This window comes from Macaca mulatta, chromosome 16, assembly GCF_049350105.2.
Source record: "Macaca mulatta isolate MMU2019108-1 chromosome 16, T2T-MMU8v2.0, whole genome shotgun sequence".
In the NCBI taxonomy this organism is placed as follows: domain Eukaryota; kingdom Metazoa; phylum Chordata; class Mammalia; order Primates; family Cercopithecidae; genus Macaca; species Macaca mulatta.
Genome location: NC_133421.1, coordinates 22,680,146 through 22,699,363, shown reverse-complemented (window position 1 = coordinate 22,699,363; position 19,218 = coordinate 22,680,146). Strand labels below are relative to the sequence as shown.

At 40.1% G+C, this 19,218-nt stretch overlaps 1 protein-coding gene across 1 annotated transcript in view; it reads right to left on the bottom strand.

The window, feature by feature from the left end:
* LOC144335557 (cell division cycle and apoptosis regulator protein 1-like) overlaps positions 1–17,595 on the bottom strand; it is a 29,412-nt gene extending 11,817 nt beyond the window's left edge. The window contains 3 exon segments of the mRNA XM_077971029.1: positions 13,348–13,484; positions 14,051–14,085; positions 17,510–17,595. Coding sequence (XP_077827155.1) covers positions 13,348–13,484; positions 14,051–14,085; positions 17,510–17,595 — 258 coding nt within the window.
* Between the last annotated feature and the right edge of the window lie 1,623 nt (positions 17,596–19,218).

Below are 19,218 nucleotides of genomic sequence, written 5' to 3'. Positions count from 1 at the left end.
AGTAATTTAGCAAATAAAAACTTGCCACATATAATGATCATGTAAACTTATCGAACATTTTAACACAACCATTAATCCTCCCCTTTCCCCACCATAGGCCCCAGTGTGTGATGTTCCCCTTCCTGTGTCCAAGTGATCTCATTGTTCAGTTCCCACCTATGAGTGAGAACATGCGGTATTTGGTTTTCTGCTCTTGTGATAGTTTGCTGAGAATGATGGTTTCCAGCTGCATCCATGTCCCTACAAAAGACACGAACTCATCCTTTTTTATGGCTGCACCGTATTCCATGGTGTATATGTGCCACATTTTCTTAATCCAGTCTGTCACTGATGGACATTTGGGTTGATTCCAAGTCTTTGCTATTGTGAATAGTGCCGCAATAGACATACGTGTGCATGTGTCTTTATAGCAGCGTGATTTATAATCCTTTGGGTATATCCCCAGTAATGGGATGACTGGGTCAAATGGTATTTCTAGTTCTAGATCCTTGAGGAATCGCCGTACTGTTTTCCACAATGGTTGAACTAGCTTACAATCCCACCAACAGTGTAAAAGTATTCCTATTTCTCCACATCCTCTCCAGTACCTGTTGTTTCCTGACTTTTTAATGATTGCCATTCTAACTGGTGTGAGATGGTATCTCATTGTGGTTTTGATTTGCATTTCTCTGATGGCCAGTGATGATGAGCATTTTTTTCATGTGTACGTTGGCTGTATGAATGTCTTCTTTTGAGAAATGTCTGTTCATATCCTTTGCCCACTTTTTGATGGGGTTGTTTGTTTTTTTCTTGTAAATTTGTTTGAGTTCTTTGTAGGTTCTGGATATTAGCCCTTTGTCAGATGAGTAGATTGCAAAAATTTTCTCCCATTCTGTAGGTTGCCTGTTCACTCTGATGGTAGTTTCTTTCGCTGTGCAGAAGCTCTTTAGTTTAATTAGATCCCATTTGTCAATTTTGGCTTTTGTTGCTGTTGCTTTTGGTGTTTTAGACATGAAGTCCTTGCCCATGCCTATGTCCTGAATGGTATTACCTAGGTTTTCTTCTAGGGTTTTTATGATATTAGGTCTAACATTTAAGTCTCTAATCCATCTTGAATTAATTTTTGTATAAGGTGTAAAGAAGGGATCCATTTTCAGCTTTCTACATATGGCTAGCCAGTTTTCCCAGCACCATTTATTAAATAGGGAATCCTTTCCCCATTTCTCGTTTTTGTAAGATTTGTCAAAGATCAGATGATTGTAGATGTGTGGTGCTATTTCTGAGGCATCTGTTCTGTTCCATTGGTCTATATCTCTGTTTTGGTACTAGTACCATGCTGTTTTGGTTACTGTAGCCCTGTGGTATAGTTTGAAGTCAGGTACCATGATGCCTCCAGCTTTGTTCTTTTTGCTTCGATTGTCTTGGCAATGCGGGCTCTTTTTTGGTTCCGTATGAACTTTAAAGTAGTTTTTTCCAATTCTGTGAAGAAAGTCATTGGTAGCTTGATGGGGATGGCATTGAATCTATAAATTATCTTGGGTAGTATGGCCATTTTCATCATATTGATTCTTCCTATCCATGAGCATGGAATGTTTTCCCATTTGTTTGTGTCCTCCTTTATTTCTTTGAAGAGTGGTTTATAGTTCTCCTTGAAGAGGTCTTCACATCCCTTTTAAGTTGGATTCCTGGGTATTTTATGGGAGAAACTTAGTTTTTAGTTTAACTGTGAAGCAAAGATAATAACAGCCCTTTCCCAAAACAAGTCCCCTTCTTGCCTGGGGGCCAGACTCACGATGTAGGATTAACAAATTAGCCACAAGATTAGAAATTGTGGTTTAGGAGTCATGCCACTAAACATGCAGCCAAACAAATTCAGAGTAATTTCAGTAATCATAAAACTCTGGTCTCCTCTACAGCCAGCTCTGCATGAATTTGACTCTTTCTCTATTGCAATTTCTGTCTGGATATATAGACTCTATCTAGGAAGTGGGCAAGGAGAACTTGCTGGCTGGTTACAGGAGTACATAGCAACAATGTGTACTCTTTTCTTCACAACTCAAGACAATTTATCAATCCCATTTTACAAATTCGTTGAATACAGGACTGTCTTAGCAGCTTATTCCAGTGGTTTTCAGTGTAGTCTGTGCATATTTATACACTGTTGGTGGGAATGCAAATGAGTCCAGCCCCTGTGGAAAGCAGTTTGAAGATTCCTCAGAGAACTAAAAATAGAGCTACCATATGACCCAGCAATTTTATTGCTGGGTATATACCAAAATGAAAATAAATCCTTCCACCAAAAGACACCTGGACTCATATGTTTATTACAGCACTATTCACATTAGCAAAGACATGGAATCAGCCCAGGTGCCCATCAATGGTCGATTGGATAAAGAAAATGTGGTACATATACACCATGGACTACTATGCAGCCATAAAAAATGAGATCATGTCCTTTGTAGCAACATGGATGCAGCTGGAGGCCATTATCCTAAGTGAATTAACTCAGAAACAGAAAACCAAATACCAAACGTTCTCACTAATAAATGGGAGCTTATCATTGGGTACACATGGACACAAACACGGGAACAATCAACACTGGGGGGGGCCAGGCGCAGTGGCTCACACCTGTAATCCCAGCACTTTGGGAGGCCAAGGCAGGCTGATCACTTGGAGTCAGGTGTTTGAGACCAGGCTGACCAACATAGTGAAACCCCATCTCTACGCATCTGTAGTTCCAGCTACTCAGGAGGCTGAGACAGGAGAATTGCTTGAACCCAGAAGGCAGAAGTTGTAGTGAGCCAAGATCGTGACACTGCACTCCAGCCTGGGCAACAGAGTGAGACTTCATCTCAAAAACAAACAAACAAACAAACACTGGAGATTCCAAAAGTGGGGAGGGTGCCAGTGGGGCAAGGGTCAGAAAACAACCTATTGGGTACTATGTTCACTACTTATGTGACAGGATCATTAGAAGACCAAAAGGATCGTTAGAAGACCAAACCTCAGCATCATGAAATACACACATGTAACAAACCTGCACATGTACTCCCTGACTCTAAGACAAAACAAAAAAGTAAACCAAAATGGGGTCCCTGGACCAGTAACATCAGCAATATCTGGAAGCTTGCTAGAAATGTAAATTCTCTGCTGCACCAAGACCTCCTGAATGGAAGACTTTGGGGTGATACCCAGAAATCTGTATTTTAGCAAGCCTTCCAGGTGACTCTATTTGAAGCTTTTACTATTTTAAGATTTTTGCTGATGTTTTTATAACAATATTGGTACTTTCAAATTCATATTATCAACACTCATATTTTCATATTCATATTTGTAAAATGTTTCATCCTATACACGAGAAAACACACCTAAGATAAAGCGAGTGGCCTAAAATCACCCAGCCAGTGGGTGAGAAGCCAAAATCTTCCAGTCCGGAATGTTTTTCATTCCATTACATTGAAATGCAGAATTAATGTTTCCTCTACCTAGGCATTAAAGGAGAGAATAGGGTTAAGCTCACCCAGGGAAGGTCACCTGGCTGGCCAGAGAGGTGGCCCCCACCTTGGGAAATTTACTGTTCACAGCAGCCACACAGTTTTAGAGATCTATATTGTCTGAAATCCAAAAGGAGAATCCAACCCTTTCCCAGACAGAGGGATATTAACCAGGCCCAGGGCCACCAGTGTCAGCCTCTTTCAGCAGCTCTTCCCTACTCGATGCCCAGAAAGCCAATTCATAATGGGAATTCTGTTTTTTCCTGCAAAAGGTAAGGAGAAAATGAGTGTGTGTGTGTGTGCACGCGCGCGCACGTGCTTGCTTGTGTGTGCGTTTAGTTACATTACTAAAATGTTAATCAAAATCAAGTTAAAAATGGCCTGATTTGTCCACCTGATAATTGAGCCATTTTGAGGAGCAGAGGAGAGAATGCAGAAAATAACTCTTTGTAAACTAAATAAAGGCAAGCAGCAGTATTATTATCATTTACCTGTAGACATTCACGGTGTTGTAAGTTTTTTTGACTAAATTTTACTAGATTTATGGTACATACCCTTCGGAATTCAAGAAAGCTTTTAGCATTTGGTGTTTAGAGTTCTTTTAGATCTTTTAAAATGTCCTGGAGAATGAACTTGTTAACAGAAAGTTACATCCACACACATTCACTCTTAAATATGTGTTATGGAGTGTCTACCAAGAAATCCCATTGGTTTAGTCGTGGCTGCAACAGCATGGTTTCGGGATAAAGGGAGTCTTTGCAGACAGCAAGGGTGCTCAGATCCAGAGTCCCTGACTCTGTTCTCTGTCACAGCTGTGGTTCTCCACAGCTGCATTGGGCAACTTCCTTCCCTTCCCAGTCTGGCAAGTCCTACCTGGGTTCATTTCTTTCTCATTCATGGTGTCTGGAGCACTTTGAGTATTTTGTGATGATGATGATTATTATTATTGTTTTTCTTGTTCAGGGAAAATTTCCCTTTCTGCCCATAACACTATTATTTTTGGGCCACTTGTCTAGACTGCGACTATTCCCACCCATTCCCTACCCACTCATTGCCTCTTCAGTCCCTGCACATTGAGGACACCCCACTTCCCTGACACCAGCTTTCCTTGGTTAGAAGTCACACATTTGGGTTTTCATCATCATTATTTTTTTACCCTTCCTAAGTGTTTTTTGAGTGCAGAAATGTGCACAAAATTTAGAAAAGATAAATTGTCTACTTTTATTTTGAACCAACTAGTATTTAGTTTATGAAAGTTGAGAATTCAAAACTCCAGTTGTTTTTGAATCTTTAAAGTTCAGTTTACAAACTTTCTTATTTTATTCTATTCTATTCTACTTAGCAGATTTTCACAATAATTTCTAAAGGGCCTGGGAATAATGTTGGTTCCATTTACAGACCTAGATAAACCCCATCCATCCTAGTATATTACTCTACTAAGTTAGCATTTCTACATCTTAAAGTTTTTACTTTAATTTTGTTATCTGTCTTAACAAATAAAACTTTCCCTCATCCTAAATAACTATTATAAATATAAAAATACACTTAATAAGGAGAGCCTTAATTATCTTTGATATTCTAATATAACGCCCAGACTTAGCATGATTTTATCTTAAGACCTGAAGTTTAAGTCAATGACTCAAACATACATTTTAAATGAACATTATAAGATTGTCAGTTCAACAGGCCAAATCATTCCAAGTACCTCAAAATGTTTGATTTGAGAAGTTTTTCATGAGAAGCACATTAAATGCATATAGATTTGATGGCCAATGTTTATTGAACACCTTTTTTGTGTGTGTCAGGCATTCTTCTACATTGTTACTATTATTATTCTTTGAGACAGGGTCTCACTGTGTCACCCAGGCTGGAGTGCAGTGGTGTGATCTTGGCTCACTGCAACCTCTGCCTCCTGGATTCCAGTGATCCTCCTGCCTCAACCTCCTGAGTAGCTGGCACTACAGGCATATGCCACCACACCCAGCGATTTTTTTGGTATTTTCTTGTAGAGATGTTTCACTATGTTGTCCAGGTTGGTCTCAAACTTCTTGATTCAAGCAATCTGCTTGCCTTGGCCTCCCAAAGTGCTGGGATTATAGGCATAAATACATTATTTTTTTTTTAATGAAAAATTTTTAAAGAAAATTTTAATGGTGGGATCTTGCTACATTGCTCAGGCGGAACTCAAAATCCTGGGCTCAAGTGATCCTTCTACCGCAGCCCTATGAGTAGCTGAGACTACAGGTGCACACCACCATATCTGGCCTCTAGATTCTGTTTTAACACAAATAATATGCCATGATTTTCAGGCTCTTAAAATTTTCTTTGGTAATGCTATATTTTCCCGAGGTTAAAAGATGCTTCCCAATTTATGGAAGATAGTTAATTCAGGTTACTTAAGACTGGAGTCTTGTGAATGATCACAATGGAATACATGGAGCCCCTTGTTACAGTTGTCATTTCATGGACTTTGAAATGTAATAAGGGTGGGCCTCTTTGGTCCTGTAGCTCATTCCTCTGGCTTGAAGTTTTATTCACATAGCTCCTCAGTTCTTCTCTTTATTCACAGAAATCTGCAGATTTTATCCAGGTTGATCACCTGATGGAACTTAATTTTTTTTGTTTTGTAAGAGTTGTAAATATATTTTTTCCTTGACTTCTTAAGACCATTGTACCATCTAAAGACAATTGATGGAATCTCAAGATATTTAAAAGTATAGTTTCTATTAAGTGGTAAAGATTTTTTTTCTTGATGTGATTCTGCATTCTTTCATGGTCTTAAGACCTTACAACTCTGATGAATATTTAAGATGATATTCAGTTGAATTTTGGATAGTATTTAAGATGACATTCAGTTGAATTTGGATAGCTCACTTGGCTTTCTCTGACCTGCTGTTACAATTGATGAGGCCATTCTAATAACAGATACACATATGCAAACATTTATGCACAGTGGGGAAAATTTGATCTCACAGGCCTAGTTTCCACTTTCTCTCTTCAAAAAGTGGAACTTTGGTTGGAATAGAAAGAGAGGAATTGAACCTTCTTTTATTCCCTTGTGGATTATGTTGGAGAGGTAAATCAATATTAAGAACTGTATGTAAGAAAAAGGAAATTCCAAAATTTACAATGGAATATATTGGTAAAGGATAGCATAATTTTAGCCATTTCCAACTCGTCTTTCTTTCAACATTCATTACCAAATATTTACTGAGCCCCTACTATGGGTCAAGTATGGTTCCAGGTGATTTGAGATATACAAGTGAACCAAATGAACAAAGGCAGATGATACACAATCACCATAATACAATGGTAATTTATATAATATCCCAGAAAAGACGAAATGCTATGGCAACAGGGAACAGTGGAGTGGGGTAGTGGGGGAAGAAGAAAGGCAGTGGTTACCATTTAAATAGGGATGTCTGGGAAAGCCTCACTGAAATGGGATAATTTGAGCAAAGATATGAAGAAGTAAAGGGAGTTAGCTATGCAGATATGTAGAGGAGAGGTTTGTAGGCAGAGAGGAGCTGCAGCCAAGGCATAATTGAGGACAGCAAGAAGCCATTATGCCGGATCAGGGATGAGGAGAGCTCTAACGGGGGCAATTCAAGGAGGGCCTGGTGGCCTTTATGGGTGTTGGCTCTTCCTCAGAGGAAACTAGGGAGCCATTGTAGGGTATTGGGCAGAGCAGTGACATGATCTGACTTATGTTTTCAGAGGGTCATGTGTTTGGAATAGACATTTAAGGAGCTACACAGAATCACAAATTGTCTATGATCTAGGTGAGGGAGAATGGTTTGAGCCAGTATGGAAGCAGTAGAAGGAGTGAGCAGTGGTTAGGTCTGAGGTAGCCTTTGAAGGTAGAGTCAAGAGCATTTTTGACATTGGATATGTGATATGGTGTGTTTTATTTATAAAACAAACATATAGTTTGCTGGAATATTTCCAGCTCTGTCTATTGAAGGAACTAAGACAGATTTTTCAGCTTTTGAATGAAAGTGTCAAATTGCAGTGCATGCAATTTTACATTTTACTCATTTACAACTTGTCATTTTATTCGTGGTTGTGAATGGCTCAGACTTTATGATATGTGACCCAGAAACGGTTTCAAAGACCCCAACAAAACCTACTCGTATTCCACATTGAGATAATCATTTAAATTGAACAGAAGCACATTCTTCATGGTCTTTGGAAGCAGCTCAGCCCTTAATGATTGGGACTCAAACAGAGGCAACACAGTTTTCATTTGAATGTGTTATTCAGATACAGCAATGATAAAAAAGAATATTGAGCTGGAGGTAATTTTTAAGCATTTTTTTCTGATAAGAAGGATATCTGCTTATCATTTAAAGAGACTCAAATTGTTACAGAAATATATAATAGGGAAAGGGAGACTCTCCTGTAATCTTGCCCAACAGTTTGTTGAAGATGCTAAAGGGAGAAAAGACAGCTGGGCTGGAACGCGTCTGCCTGCAGACGTTTTGAAACCCCTCTGAAGTTTAATCAAGGGAGTCGTTGGGATTGCTCTGGCCACACACAGACTGTAATTCGTTTGCGCTTCGGCCTTGATTTGCTGGCCCAGGCTGATGCATTTCTGAGTGCCCAGGAGAAGCACAGCAACTTAGCCCCCGCTAGGCGAGGGATGCCCAGCAAGTCCCAGAAAGGTTCTGTTCGGTCCAGTGCAGGCAGCGCCGTGAGGCTCAATCTGACTGCTGCTGGCTCTTCTCAGGCCCACCGCCTCTCTGTTCCAGACCGGGAGGATTTGATGCCCTTCAAAATGCAGAGTCTATTGATCTGTTTTCTAGGCAACGAATGCCGAAGCCATGTCCACTAATGTGACTGCAGAAGGTTAAATATGGATTTGGCAAGAATTATGAGCTGCCCACAAATGTTTTAGAGATGGTCTGAAATGCAGACATAGAGAAAGGGGCAACTCAGGGGCGGGTTTTGTGGGCACCTGTGCATCTCCCAAGGCGAAAGTTATGTCCTCTGTATTTAATTGGCTTTGCAGTATGCTGGATCTTCAAAATACAATACCCATAGCTGAAAAATTAGTATAAATGGGAGGAACACAAACAATGTCAAAGACAAAAAAAATTCTCTTTACACATGTCTTACACATTTTTGATATTTTGCGTGTATTAATCAGTCACCCTGTCATTCTCCTATTGCACTCGAGAAGGTAGAGTATTGAGAGACAGAGAAAGAACATAAAATCTTCTGTAGAAGGCAGACTTTTAACATGTTGGGACAAAGAGAACAAGAATTTAGCAATATGTTACAAAGTGACAGATTTAGAAAGTTCTTTGTCATTTGATCTTCAGGCTTTTTTCTCCTCTTGCTTTTTATACAAAGCGTGGGCAATAAAAATAGTTCTGTTGGTTTTCATTTTGAGTCTGGTTTCACATCTGTCTTTTATGTGGTGGTAGCTGTAGTATGCTTGAATTCATAGAAAATACCTCAGGGAATGCTTACAATCTACTCTTGGGATATTTTCTAGATTTTTGTGTAATAAAATGTGTGTGCATATGGCCTGATTATATTAAAGTGGATTTTTGCTGAACATTTCAGCCTCGGAAAACCTAGGTATGAATCTTGACTGTAATATCTCCCAGCCATGTAACCAGTAATAATATTACATCGCCTCTCTCAGGTCACATTTTTTTATGTGTAAAATGCTGATAATCACAAGTCACTCACATGACATGTCACAGGGTTGCTTGGTGTGTTACAAGAAAAATATATGAGGTAGTAAATTGCAAATGATAAAGCCCACTAAAGACTAATTATTAATATTGAAATATTTCTACCTTTATTTGAATATTACCATTAAGAGAACCTGTTTGAGAAAAAGTCCTAAAACGGAGTTTGGAGCTCTCCTCGAGTAAAAGAGATGTGGAAATGATGGGAAAGTTCAGGCTTCTGGATTTAAGCATTAGCCCTGGAGACAAACTAAAAAGGGAAGGGAAGTTTTTCTAAACAGGCTTACGGATAAGTAGATACCTCAGAGATGTGTCTTTGACTTTTCAGGCTGCTGTAATTGATTTATTGTGTCTGTGTGAAGTTTGTGTGCAAATGTGATATTAACCTGTAATTATACTCTAGAAGTGTGAATTAAATAGGCAATTAAATGTTATGAGACTGAAAGGTGATGCTATCCCAGAGGTATGGTTTTGTAGGATCAGACTTCTATTGTGTGTGCTGGTTTCCAGAATTAAAAACAGCACCTTACTCCCTCGCCAGCTCCACTGGAAAAGTAACATGGGTCTGCATGATTTAGAAAACTTTCTCTTCTGCTGGTTATAGGGTGGGGCTTAAAATGAAAAATGAAACACTGCTTGTCTCGATGATCATATCTAAAAGCATATGATGTGCCAGCAGATACAGGAACAAGAAGTTCTGCTGGGTTTTTCTCTGGCTTTTTTAAGAGGGTGAGGTAGAGATAATATTCTTTCATCTTCTGTACAGTTCTAAGGGCATTGTGGATTCTCAAAAATTACTAAACTACCCATGACAGTTTCAGATCTGTGGCACGGATGGTTTAATAGATTTCACCAGTTATTTGCTTCCTGAATGAATATTCAGCTTTTGTCAAGTTCAGGAGAAGAGAGCACTTTAAAAATCAGGAGAGTGACAAAGCATATTTAGTTTGTGGATGAATGACAGTAACTGCAGATGCAGCAAGTAGAACCAAATCAAAAAGTCATTAGAAATGCTAGTTGATGCTAATTGATTTAATGTGTTGGAATATCTGAGAGTTCAAAAGTAGCTTCAAATAAGCTGCTTTGTGATTGTAAGCCAGCTTCATACTTACCAGATGGGAAACTTTGGGAAGGTTGCTTAGTCTCTCTGAGCCTCAGTCTCCTCATTTGCAAAATGAAGGTAGACCTATTGTAAGGTTTCCATAAATTATTACAGTTAAGGTACCTGAAAGTATACCTAGAACATCACACTCACTCATTAATGCCAGCTATTATTTAAATATTTTAGCAAAATAATTTAAGCAAGGAAATCTCTTCATATACTGAAATTCCTTGTAAAGCCAGAATAAAAACAATGTGTTCAAATTCTTTGGTTGGCTTTTTTTTTTTTTTTTTTTTTTTTTTTTTGGACAGCACCTTGCTCTGTCACCCAGGCTGGAGTGCAGTCATATGAGCTCACTGCAGCTTTGAACTACTGGGCTCAAATGATCTTCCCACTTTAGCTTCCTGAGTAGCTGGGATTACAGGCACATACCACCATGCTTAGCTAATTTTTATTTTTTTATTTTTAGTAGAGATGAGGTCTTACTATGTCGCCCAGGCTGGTCTTGAACTCCTGAGCTCAAAGAATCCTCCCATCTTGGCCTCCCAAAGTGCTGGGATTACAGGAGCCTCCGTGTCCAGCTGTCTGTTGGCATTTGTATTATGACATTTGGCACAATTGTTATGTTAATAGACTTGCTGAGAAAAAAGGGTATTGTGCTAGGTGAACCCAGGCTTCATTTTTCCTGCATCCCAGCCCTCATTGTGATTTAAAGAGGGACACTGACATGTAACAATAAAAGATAATGCTGATGTGTAACCACTGGGCTTGAAATGTTCCTTACACATGACGTAAGACAGGCGTGCAGCAAATTCCCATTAGACAATTCATTTTCAAAACAACCTCTGCTATTGCTATCCCAGTTGCATATACAACATATATGGCATCTGGCAAAAACCATATCCCAAGAGTCTCTCTATCTACGTGGAACTGACTCCTTCTTCATCCTATCAGACATACCTCTTTCTTTCATTTTTTCTGTTTCCTCCTTTCCCTCTCACAGTTTTACCATACTCTTTGTTTTCTTTAATTTTTTGTTCTTTTTCTCTGTCATGTCTGAAGTTTTCCAAAAAAAGTTGTAGCCATCCTCTATTACCAATTAAGTGACAGAAACACAGAAATTAGGCTGTCCTTAGCAGAGTATGCTTTACTCAATAAAGAAAGGAGAGCATAATTTGGCCCTTCTGAATGTTAAAGTCACTGCACATATCTTTTGTTTGAATTAATCATGGTTTCCGGTAATTGTTGAGGTGAGGGTTAACTTATTTATTTCTGTAATTCTTCCTGCCAGCATATGAAGACAGCAAATGGTAACTTGATCCTAGCCAAAGACTCCAAAAAAAAAAAAAAAAAAAAAAAAAAGGAGGTAGTGGTGGGTTGTGCTTCTGTTGCTCTGGGGTTATACATTTCTTAGTGCTCTTTGGAAAAATAAATGGAGATACCAATAGGCATAATTATCACAAAGCAAAGGAGGGAAGGAACAATGAAACTGACATGAGAAGAACTGCGCATAGGTTGGCACTTCCGAACGTGGAAGTGTTGCTGCTGGGGAGGAACAGAACATACCGCTTTGGGCTGAGCTCTAATCCTGCAGAACAGGAGACCCAGGGAGAAGGGGAAGAAAACGTGAGTGTCGCACAAAAGAAGCAGAAAGAAAATGAAGCAGTTTCCAAGGAACAGGTGACTAGGACTCACCTAGTTGTGAAAACAGATCAGCTTCTTTTCTGAGTTCTGTTTTACTATTGAATAAAGTATAGTGACTCCTTAGACACTGCCACAGAACCTTGTCATGATGAATTGTCCTTCTCCTTAGCTTGCAGTAATGGGATTGTATACTTCCTTCTCTAGCTAGACTGGCAGCCCGTCCCCATGTGCTATTCCTCAAGTTGTGCAACTGCACAGCCATATTTTCTTCCTTGTTCAAAGAGTGTGCATGTGGCCTTGGAGACTTCACTGTTTTGAGCTGAAGTCAGTCTCTCTTATTCTGGTCTCAAGTTTCAGTGGGTATCTCCCTGTATTCCAGGCACATTTTCCAGTTGTAATTTTTTCTACTTTCTACAATGCTTAAAAGTCAATGGGAATTGATCAAGATGTAAGAAAAACTGAGTTGTCTTTGGAATGCTTTCACGCTTTGTGATGGCCTTCTTAGAATTAGGACATGGAGAACGTGTCTACCTCTTTAGGGCCCACACTAGGATGTGTGGGACTCTGGGCAAGTATTATTTTGTGTGGGTCTCCCATTTATACAAGCAATTCCTTTGAAAAATGTTTTGCAAAATTTTAAACATATATGAGGTTTAGTGGTTGATCACTGAAGATTTAGAATGACGGGTAAAGAGGTGCTGATGTATTTGTTTATTGTCCAGACTACTTGATAATTCTTTGTACCATCCCGACACTACCTCTTTCCTTCTGGATCCAGAAATCATCTCTTCATATTAGTTATTGTCAAATGTGCTGTTCCTGGGTAATTCATATTTCCCACTGTGAGAAAAGGGTAGCAATTTTGTTACTATTCAAGACCTATAGCTTGTCAGAACCTGTTCGTGTTGAGGCATTCTGACTCTTCTTGCCTCTAAAGTCCCCAATGCTATTTGTTTCGTGCTGGCTACATCATTACTCACGATGCTGTACCATCTATCCTGCTACCTGTGAATACTGGCTTCCGATGGCGTTTTAAGAGGTTATGCCCGTATTTCTTTGAAGATGGCCACAAATGCACAGAGTATGCAGGAAAATGTGCACAGTCATTTATTTTATGGTCATGTTAAATTTACCCTTTGGAACTTTATGGTATAAATATAGGACAACACATTTTCCAACCATGTCTTCTCTTGAACCCTTGAGGCTGTAATGACAGCATTCCTAAAATGTGATCTCTTTTCATGTTGACTGCACCCCTGGTTTCCTCACACTGTTTCCAGTGGTGGAGCAAGAAGAGTGATCCCATTTATGCAAGGAATCCCTGACCCTTATCTCTCTCAGCTTAACCTGGGAGGGCCAGGCACCGCATCAGCTAGAGGAAAGAATGAACATGGATTGGAAGAGCCTGCTGGTGTTGCAGAACAACCATCTGGAAAGCCCTTGGAGGAGGTGGGTGAAGCCACCCTCGAGCACTGTGGTGCAGCCTGCAGAGGAATGGGGCGATGGCCCTGGGTTTCAGCAGCAGCAGGTGCACAGCATAAACCTTGCCTGCCACGGCGGGTGCTGCAGAGCAGAGGCAACACCACAGTAGCAGCAAGGGGGATAACTGAGGAGGCAGGAAACCTCGCATGCAGCTCGAATCCAAGGGCTGGCTGATGCCTGTTGGAAGCCCAGGGTCCTGAACTCATCCTGTGACCGAGTGAGTGAGAATCATTCAAAATCAGGATGTCAGCACCATTCTGGTGGCCCAATCACACACCATCCCATGACAGCAATCCTGTGCCAGTCAGCAGAATCAATCCACTCCCTAGGCTGCTTTTCTAGAACTGGAAGTCAGTCCCAGGGCCCCAGGATGACTTTGCAGGCACGATTTCTGGAGCTCTTTGGAATGTCAAGCCCACCTCGTGCATAAGAAAGTGGTTTGGAAAGAACTCTAAAGGGGAAGGAAAGGGGACTGGGTACAAGCAAATCCCCATTTGAGCTCAGGAAACCTGCCCAGACCACACTACCAGCTCCAGCCAGGCCCAGGAACCAGAGGGTTGGGGGTGGGAGGGGTTCTCAGAAACTATCATGAAAGACATTTTCATGGGCCCCTGAATCGTGAGGACTGAGGGAGGAGCCCAGCTCACCTGGCTCTAAAGCGAGCCCTGCTGTTTGTTTCTTTCTGCAACAAAAAAGAGTGGAAAGGATGAAACAGAGGGTAGGCATGGAAGAGATGAGGTCAAGTATGAACTGCTCTTGGAAGCCTGAGTCCTGATAAGGGCTATCCACAGGTTGGCCCCTATTCAAGGGCTAACAGTTTTTCATCAAATAATTGAACTAATATATAAACAGTTACAGCAGCAGCAACAGCAGCAACAAACGCTTCTATAATGAAGCTCTACCAATTCTGCACTGGTGGGAGAAAACGCAAGAAAGGACATTATTTGGTCAATGGACAAAACTAGAATATGATTGTTAGAGTAGAAAAAATTATTGTATCAATGCAAATGTATGAAGTTGATAAGCCCATGGTGGTTGTAGAAAAGAATATCCCTTAGGATACACTGAAGTATTTAGGGGTAAAAAACAATGTTCAGAAAAAAATTATCTATTTATCTGTCTGTCTATCAATCATCTGTCAGTCTATTAATCTACTAATCTATTGATCATCTATCATCTATTGCAAATGACAAAGCAAATGGGAATAAACTGTTAACAGCAGCAAAATCTGGGTAAAGGCTAAATGGATAGATGGTCTTTGTACTATTTTTATTTTTGTGACTTTTTGTAATGTTAAAAATTATTTCCAAATAGAAAGTTAAAAAGGTTACCTCAACACAATGTATCAATTTTGGTAAAATTAGTTATAACAGTGTTTTCTTTCCTTCCCTTCCCCCATCCTCCCTTTCTCATCTCCCACCCCCTTTCTTTTCTTCCTCTTTCCATTTTCCCTTGACATCATATAAATGAATACAGTTAGGAAACTTCTGGCATACTGGCATGTTCCACAGATTAAAATAATTTAAAATTAAAGAATTAAAGGGAAGTATCGGCTAGATCCAGGATGGGTAAGATGACAACAGAGTTGCAAGCAGAGGCAAGAGGATCCAGAACTTGACTTTGTGTTTCTATAGCTAATACAAAAGTTGTATAGAGAACTTGAGTAAAAGAATCACAATAGGCTGGGCGCAGTGGCAAATCCCAACACTTCGGGAGTCCGAGCTGGGCGGATCATCTGAGGTCAGGAGTTCGAGACCATCCTGGCCAACATGGTGAAACCCCATCTCTACTAAAAACACAAAATTAGTTGGGTGTGGTGGTGTGCAGCTTCCCTTCCCTTCCCTTCCCTCCCCTTCCCTTCCCTTCCCTTCCCTTCCCTTCCTTTCCCTTCCCTTCCCTTCCCTTCCCTTCCCTTCCCTTCCCTTCCCTTCCCTTCCCTTCCCTTCCCTTCCCTTCACTTCCTCTTCCCTTCCTTTCCCTTCCCTTTCTTTCTTTCCTTTCTGGCTCTATTGCCCGGGCTGGAGTACAGTGGTGCAGTCTCAGCTCTCTGCAACCTCTGCCTCCCGGGCTCAAGCAATTCTCCAGCCTCAGCCTCCTGAGTAGCTGGGATTACAGGCATGCACTGTCATGCTTGGGTTCTTTTTGTGTGCATTTTTAGTAGAGATGGGGTCTTGCCATGTTGTCCAGGCTGGTCTCGAACTTGTGAGCTCAGGTGATCTGCCCACCTGGGCCTCTCAAAGTGCTGGGATTATAGGTGTGAGCCACCGGGCCAGCCTAGAATGTCCTTATTTCTAATCTAATGGTTGCCAAGGGCATCACAGCATGCCATAGTGGTTAGTAATGTGGGCTCCGGGAAAAAAGAGTTTGAGTTTAAGCTAAGCTTTTGCACTTCCCACCTGGGTGATCTTGGATAGATGGCTTCATTTCATCATGTATCAGCTTCCTCACCAGTAAATGGCATCTGATAGGAATATCTTCGCCTGAAAGTACCAGAAAGTATGACTTACAGTAGCTTAAACAAAGAGAAACCCAAAGAGCAGGTGCTGTTGATCAATAGTGTGAGAGAAATGAGGTTTTTTGTCTCTGCCATACCGTGTGTGCGATTCTACTTTTCATACAAAAAGAAGGGAAAAGAGACATGGGAGAATTTTAGCTGAGTTGGCCTTTTTGTCAGAAAATCAACACTTTTCTCAAATTTCCAATAAGCAGAAACTCACTTATGGGCCTGATTTGTGTCTTCTGACCACCTTTGCTTGAATTTGGGAGAGAAAGGAGATTATAGATACGGCTTAAATCAGACAATCAAGAGCATGGGTTATAGTGTGTTACAGGATTCTGAATATTAAATGAGCTAACGGCTGTAACGTTCTGAGAAAAATTCACAAGTGCTCAATTGTTAGCTTGTTAACGTATTCGTAATACTAATAGAAGTAGAATTTTTGTGTACATATTGCAAATATAATCAGAAATAATTTTGATAAAACCTGTGGAAACGGAAAAAGGATGAAGTCAACAGCTCCCTCCTTAGTTTCACTCTTGGAGAAGGCTTAGAAGGAAGTGAAGCATTGAGGTATAAACCACCTGCGTGCTTACAAACACCAGTGATTGACCCCTCTGTAGGCCAGGTAGGAGTGTGGGGCCTGCTACGATTGAGAAGGGCTTGTAGATTTCAAAGAGGATGCTGGGATTCCAAAGTAGCACAAGTGGCTGCACTTATTCACTTATTTTGATTATAATAATATATGTGGTCATCAGTTTCTCCCTTATTTTCCATGTGGATGGGCTATATTTATTTTCTTGGGGTTGGCTCAAAGTAGACACAACAATCTTTGCCTTGAACATTTTCAGTGAGCCACGTTGCCCCTCCTGGCAGTGGGGGTGCTTTGTCTGTCCACTGGGGCTCCATGGACACAAGTACACCCACATTTTATTGGTGGCTCTTTTCCAAGTTGCTAGCTTGGCGCTTTTCAAAATGTGCTGAATGGCTGTTAGGAACTTGTCTCTGCTGACTCTACTGGGCTCAGTTTCAAATCTCTCCTAATGCACTAATGAACCTTTATTAAAGTGGGAGACAGAGGGTCAATCAGTCTTTGGATGCATTATTAAAATAAAGTAGGAGCAATGAAATGATCAAAAGAGAACAATAACAAAGGAAAGCTCAGTCTCTCCACCACCCTCTATTCAGTTCTTTAAAGCTGATATTTTGGGGGAAGAAATGTCAATATTATTAGATTAGTTTTCAGTAGTCTTTAATTTTGTTTTATTTTAACTTTAATTTTGTTTTATTTTTCAGGGAAGCTCATGAAGAGACTGTCATTCACCAGCAAACCCCTGCCCCCTCACTTTTTCTTTTTTGCAATTGGAAATTCAGGTTGAACTGCTCTGTAGCTATTCACTCACTTCTGCTGGTCAAAGCCCAGGAGGATTTAAATGACTAAATAGGCCATAAAATGCCAAACTTTTAGAAGTGTAAAAAATGTCTGCTGGATCAAACAGTCATCATGAACCACCCTTAGATTCCTCTGCCACCCACTTTGCTCCCTGTGTCTGGGATACCCTGAGTCCACAGTAACTCTGTGCCAAACTATAAAGAAACTACCATGTACCTTTTCAAAAATGTCCACTTGTCCTTAAAGTCACGAATCAAGGAAGAGATGGCTTCCAGATATGCAACTCGACTTCCGATAGCCATCACCCTCTAAAATTTCCCTGTGTTTTCACTGAAGTTATGCACCCACTTCTGCTGGTTCCTGGCTCATATAAACATTGAGCAAGTAACTTTCCATTAGACCCAGAGGATAGACTAGGACAGACTTCTGAATGTCTGAAAATTCCTGGTCCTCAACAAATCTGTGTTCTGCTCAATAATTTATTTTGTAAGAAGTAGTTATAATAAGTCTAGTCATTAAATCAAAAGAGAAAAACCTTAATTAAGTATAATATTGCTTGGTACTTGTTTTTGTCTGTTCCATTTCTTCATTACCTTTTTGATTGGTAAAATAAAGATCATTACACAAATCTATTCTCAAATGTAGCCATGGATGATTTGATTTCTCTTTCTCTCTTTTCTCTCTCTGTGCATATATATATACACACACACACACACATATACATATATACACACACTCAGAGAACAGAGTTGTCTCTCTCTATATATATGCACACACACAGCATGTATATATATGTGTGTGTATATTTACATATATGTGTGTATACATACATATATGTGTGTATGTGTGTATATATATTTATATGGAGACAGAGAGAGGAAGAGAGAGAGAGAGAAAATAGAGAAAGATGCTCCTCAACTTATGATGGGGTTATGTTCTGATAAACCCACTGTAAGCTGAAAATATTCCAAGCCAAAAATGCATTGAATGCACCTAACCTTTCGAACACCGTAGCTTAGCCTAGTCCATTGCAAATGTGCTTAGACAGTTAACTTGTAAATGCACAATATTTACATTGGTCTACAGTTGGACAAAATCATCTATCACAAAGTGTATTTCATAATAAAGTGTTGAATATGTCATGTAGTTTATTGAATTCTGTACTGAAAATGAAAAACAGAATGGTTGTACGGGAACTTGAAGTACACGTTCTACTGAATGTGTTTCACTTTCACACCATTGTAAAGTTGAAAACATCGTAAGTTAGGGACCATATGTGTATATACCTATATGAGATATATGTAAATAAGATATATATGTAAACAACATATATGTCACTGAGATATATAAAAACATATAAATAATACATAGATCTCCTTGTTGAATCCTACTGTGTACAAGACATAATTTTTTATGCTGGGATTCATCAGTGAAGAAAAGGAAGGAAAGCTCTCAGCTTCACAGAGCTCATACTCTGGTGAGGGAGACAAAAATTACATAGAATATAAGAAGGTGAGGGCCGGGCACGGAGGCTCATGCCTGTAATCTCAACACTTTGGGAAGCCAATGTGGGTGGATTACTTGAGGTCAGGAGTTCAAGACCAGCCTGACCAACATGGTGAAACCTCATCTCTACTAAAAATACAAACATTAGCCAGGTGTGGTGGTACATGCCTGTAATCTCAGCTACTTGGGAGACTGAGGCATGAGAATCACTTGAACTCAGGAGGTGAAAGCTGCAGGGAGCCGAGATTGCACCACTGCACTCCAGCCCGGGTGACAGAACGAGACTCCATCTCAAAGCAAAAAAAAAAAAAAGAGAGAGAGAGAAGGGGGTAAGTACCGTATGCAAAAGCAGGGCCAGGTGGGGGACAAGAGTCTTGAAGAGTTGTCATTTACCCATGTAGATGATATGGTCAGAGAAG